Genomic DNA, 5372 nt, shown 5'->3' with positions numbered 1-5372 from the left:
AAAACAGCCCCACACACACAAACCCAACACACACGGGTCTGGGAGATGAAGGTGACAGTGACATCTGAGAGCCACAGGGCACAGCTGATACTAGGGATGCTCGAAGATTATATTTTGAGTGAAAGCGACAGCAAAAGCAATTTTTTTTCCCAAAAAATAGGAGATCAGGGAACAAACCTGAATTTTTTAGGTCAGGTCCATGTGCCAGGCAGCTGCGGTCCCACAGGGTCACAAAAACCTCCTCTGGGGTCCATCAGATACGTTGTCATCTGAGCCATGACCACTGCAGTGGTTATCTCTTGTTTTGCACTTAATGGGGGGAGGGAAAAAAATAAAGGGTCTTAATTATTCTTAATTATCACCTGCATCCCTGGCCAAAGGGTTTGAATTATCCTCCTTTTAGCTGCTTTCTCCAGCCACCTCCACCCCCCTGTCTCTCTTGCACCAGTCCTGGGGACCCGCCACATCTCAGGCCACGCAGACCCAGGCTTTCATTAAAAGATCTAATTAAAAAATGTGGGATATTCGCCCAGGACACAGAGTCCCCCACCCAGGGAGTGTTCCCAGCGGGTTCCCACAGGTTCCCCCACGTGATGTTTTTTGGAGGAGGCTCCATTTCCAACCCATTCTGGTTTGAACCGCAGGGATGCCCATCACGCCTCGGAGCACAAACTCCATCTGACGTGCTTTGGAAAAAAAACCCTTAAATCACCCAGCACAGGCTCCAGCATTTCCCTGACTCCATCAGGTGGGTCAGGATCACATCCCATCAGTGCTTGAAAACCTTCAAGACCCACGTCCCTGGTCCCAGTCATCGGTGACAAAGAGCTTTCGCCATCGTCCCACCACAGCAAGGATGAGCCCGCGGTGAAGGTAAAGCTCCTCCTGAGCCCCTTTTATTGCTCACGAGCTTCAGAGTTGGTTTTTTCCAGGGTTAAGGATTTCTTTGCTTTTAGTTTTTTGTTGTTGGGGTTTTTTTCTTGCTCATAGAACTCAAATGGCTGAAGAGATTTTCTTCAAAAGCTCCAAAATAGCCAAGATCTAGTGGATAAAAAATAAGATTATGGAGAGTTAGCTCAGAAGGGAGCCTGGGAAATTAAAAACCAAACCCAAACCATTATAAATTGGGGTCTAAGATCTACGTCAATAACACACACCCTCAGAGTGGAGCTGATGGAAATGTCCAAGAGATGGGGTGAGAGGCACCTCTGCTCCCAGCGATGTTCCCCAGAGGGGATGTGGTGGGAGATATTGCACACAGAGTGTGGGAACCGTGATTCTCCTGCCCACCTCTGATGTACAGGGAAGCTGGTGCCACGTCGGGGTGGGCAGCATTTGGTTGAAGGTCAGAAACTTTGTCATGGTGAAGAGTCATCACCCTACAATAATTAACCCATGAAGCTCAGAGACTCATCCCACCTCATTAACAATGAGATAGAACAAGACAGAACAAGGGACAATGGTTATAAAGTGGACAAGAGTAGATGGAGATGAGATGTGAGGAAGAAATTCTTTGGTGTGAGGGTGGTGAGCCAGTGTCCCAGGTTGGGCAGAGAAGCTGTGGCTGCTCCTCCCTGGAAGTGTTCTCGGCCAGGCTGGATGAGGCTTTGAGCAACCTGGTCTAGTGGAAGGTGTCCCTGCTGCTGGCAGGGAGGTTGGGACTGGATGAGCTTTAAGGTCCCTTCTCAACCCAAACCAGTCTGGGATTCTGTGATTCATTAACCCACTCATGGGAACCCCTCTGCCCAAAGGTCTGTCACGGTCGTTGCAACTTCAGAGGCCAAAATATTTATCATCTTGGGTTGCAAGACACAGCAAAGTGGGATTCATGTCCAGGCTTTGGACATACAATGTCTTCTGCTCCATATCTTGTGCACAGCTCCCCTCTCTGTAAAGTCCCCCCATGTCTGGCAAGGATGGAAAACTGATGATCCCATCCTTTCCACTCTTTGGAAAGTCTTGGCAGCACTTAAGGGCAACCCACACCAAGGCCCAGCAGCCCTCATCCGCCTCTGCAGTGGGAGATGCTTTCTTTGAGCTTCCCACTTGAGATTAGGCCATCTCCATGGGACACTCACTTGTGCTCCAGCCCGGATGTTTCAACAATTCATTGTGCTTCTTCAGAGAAAAATCAAGAAAAAGTGGGTGACCTTCCCACCAAATCACATGGCCATGGGGATGGAGGCATCAAGAAAACCTCAGGACATCTGGAGACACATGCTCAAATCAAACAGTGTCCAGCAGTTCTTGGTTCCTACAGGGCAGGTACTAATGGTGAGCAGCTTCAGATGGTCTGTTTGGAAGAGAGGACATCTAAAGAGCAACCCATGTGGGTAAAATTAAGGTAACCCTGAGAGCCCCGTCTACACACACAGCTGGTGGCCCAACCTCAGCTAAGGGCATTTTGGCAGCACTGAGAACTATGAGATGGGGCCCAGATGACTCATAGGGATCCAGAGGGCACCCTGGCCTAGGTGGCATTTTGTCCTTGGTGGATGAGGTACCTGGGAAGTGGCCAGAGCAGAGGTGACAGATGTCTCTGTGCCTTTGCAGGTGACCCCATGAGCTCAGCCTTGCAGATGATGGCGTTCGGTCTTGCTCTTCTCTCAACCCTCTTCTTGCTCCTTGCCACGTGCTCTGACTGCTGGATGGTGAACGCTGACGACAGCTTGGAGGTGAGCAGAGCAACCATCTGCAAGGTTGGCAGCTGGGAGCAAGGTGGGTGCCTTGACATCCATGAAGTTGCACCATGTCTTCACGAGCTTGGAAAGGGGACATGGTGGGACAAACCCGGTGCTTTCTGCATGAGTTGGAGGATCAGAGGATTAGAGAGAGAAATGCTGGAGCAGAAGGAGGAGCCAGAGAGCTGGGTATGGGTAGGGAGTCACTGGGACGTGTCCAGCTGTGGTGGTGAGAGCCTGAAGATCTGCCTTGTGGGCTGGGATGTCCCTGGGGACCTGGGGTGCTTCTTGGTGCTTTTTGTTTGAGTGTCTTTTTCCTGCTTCCAGGTAAGTCACAAATGCCGGGGGCTTTGGCGGGAGTGTGTCACCAACATGCAGGATGGGGTCAGGACCTGTGACCAGTATGACTCCATTTTGGCTGATCATCCAGGTAAGATGCCATGGCCTGGAGGAACTTTTTAAATTCAGAACTAAGAGTTTTGCCTTTGTCCTTTTTGAGAAGATGATCCTGGTTGCAAAGGGCTGACCTTCATCAGTTAGCAATGCAGAGGTTCAACCAGATCTGCCATGGGGTCACCAAGCAGGAGAGAACCCATGAAGCTGTGCCACCTCACAGCAAAGGTGTTTTGTCACACAGAGCCCAGGTCCTCCCTCCGTTGCCTGCTGGGACTTGCAAGCCCATTGATGTTGCATGCAGAGGTGAGGGCCATTCCCACTGGCCAAGGACTCGTGTCCTCAGCTCATGGACCTTCATATAGGGTGATGAACCCTCATATATGAGGTGATGACATGGGACAACCCAGATTTGGTCAGTAGAGAAGGGAACAAGAAGTTGGCATGGGCTGTTGTGCTGCTCTGGGGAAAAAGCTTTGTAAGGAGAAGACACATTGCACGTAGCTGGTGATGTGACCCGTTGTCCTGGTTTTGCTAGGACAGAGTTCATCTTCTCCTCAGTAGCCAGAGTAGCTGCGTGTTGGTATCAGGATGGGGTTTGTCATGAGAAGTTCTCATATTTTTCCCCAGCATGTGGACATTTGCTGTTCAAAACACCAGCTACACAACTTGGAGGGAAAAATAGACAGTCTGGACATCAGCACCTTCTGCCCAAGAAGGTCTTGAGTAGGGGACCAGATCCAGGTGCTGACTGATGCACCTTCAGCTGTTTGGTTTCTTGAGCTGGTCTAATAATGGGCTTATGTCCTGTTGTAAGGTTTCAGATGAGCCTGGTGAGCACCTACAGCACATGGCAGGCACGGGGCTGGTGGTTCCCAATGTAGACATCTCCTCTGGCCATGCCCACTGGTGAGCTGGACGGCTCTAGCAGGGACACAGGCAGCAATCTGAGGTGGGGACACCAGTTCCCCTGACCCTTCCTCAGTCCCCTTTCTGTGGTTTTTTTTTTCCTTCCCTGCCCAGTGAAGATCGTGGTGACGCGGACTCTGCTGATCACAGCTGACCTCCTGGCTGGCCTGGCTTTGGTTACGTTGCTGCTTGGACTCGACTGCATCAAGTTCCTCAAGGAGGAGCCTGGTGTCAAGCTGAAGATGTGCTACGGGGCCGGTGTCATCCTCGGCGCTGGGAGTGCGTGGCTGGGAGAGCTCTGGGACAAGAGGGACATCGTGTCCCATGGGGAGCAGGGGGGGATGCCAGGAGCGAGGGGTACCCCCCTCAGAGGGGTCTTGGGGAGCACGGGGGGTTTGTATGGTTCTTTCTCAACCAGCCCCATTCCTCCTAGGCATCCTGGGCCTCGTGGGCTCCGTCTGGTACGCGGTGGATGTCTACGTGGAGAGGGCCATGCTGGTGTCACACAATATATTCCTGGGAGTCCACTATGACTTCGGGTGGTCGTGTTGGCTGGGGATGGGTGGCTCAGCTGGCTGCTTCGTGGCATCCATCCTGCTGACCTGCTGCCTCTCCACCTGTGGAGGTCAGTGTGCCCTGTCCCACCCGCTCTCCCCTCAAGTGAGCTCCTGCAGGGAGGTACGTGGGATGAAGGACCAGCTCAAGGGGTGCAGGACCAGCTCAAGGGGTGCAGGACCAGCTCAGGGGGTGCAGGACCAGCTCCGGGGGATGCAGGACCAGCTCAGGGGACCAGCGCCGGGGGATGCAGGGCCAGCTCAGGGGGATGCAGGACCAGCTCAGGGGGTGCAGGACCAGCTCAGGGGGATGCAGGACCAGAACAGGGGGATGCAGGACCAGCTCAGGGGATGCAGGACCAGCTCAGAGAGTGCAGGCACTTCTTGCAGGGTCCAGCCAAATCATGCAAAACCCCTTCATGCCTGGTGTGGGCACCTTGGCTGGAGAGGCTGGGTCATACCATGTAGGACTGGCCTAAGTGAGGAGCCTGTAAGCACCATGAGATCATGGAGAAGGGGTAGAAATGTTCCATACACAGCTGTGGGATCTCAAGATCCTGGTGTAGGTTTGTTGACATCTACCCAAAGCAGCAGCCTTGCTGGAGCTGGATCACTATGACCAGCCAAAGCCTGAGCTGGTGGCCACAAGGATGGGTCAATGGAACTCTGGCCATCCCACCATCAGGGAGGTGGGGAGGGTGATGCTTTGCCTGACATCTTCTCCAGCCCTTACGCCTGGTCCCACTGGGTGGAAGTCAGCCCTGCCTGGATTAGTTTCTCCTGCCATGTCCCCATGCGGTGACACCCCCCGAGCCCCCTAGCTGTTGCTGACCAT

General features: G+C 53.0%; 1 protein-coding gene across 1 annotated transcript; it reads left to right on the top strand.

The window, feature by feature from the left end:
* Positions 1-2561: 2561 nt before the first annotated feature.
* LOC104524825 (claudin-16) lies at positions 2562-4608 on the top strand (the record flags this gene model as incomplete). The annotated part of the gene is made up of 4 exons (XM_010167816.1): positions 2562-2675; positions 3009-3111; positions 4098-4262; positions 4417-4608. Coding segments are annotated over exons 1-4 (574 nt in total), but the record flags the coding sequence as incomplete, so codon positions are not given.
* Positions 4609-5372: the final 764 nt, after the last annotated feature.

The sequence above is a fragment of the Antrostomus carolinensis genome, unplaced genomic scaffold (genome assembly GCF_000700745.2).
Source record: "Antrostomus carolinensis isolate BGI_N321 unplaced genomic scaffold, ASM70074v2 scaffold38695, whole genome shotgun sequence".
NCBI classification, from domain to species: Eukaryota; Metazoa; Chordata; class Aves; order Caprimulgiformes; family Caprimulgidae; genus Antrostomus; species Antrostomus carolinensis.
This window is presented reverse-complemented; position numbering and strand designations above follow the sequence as displayed.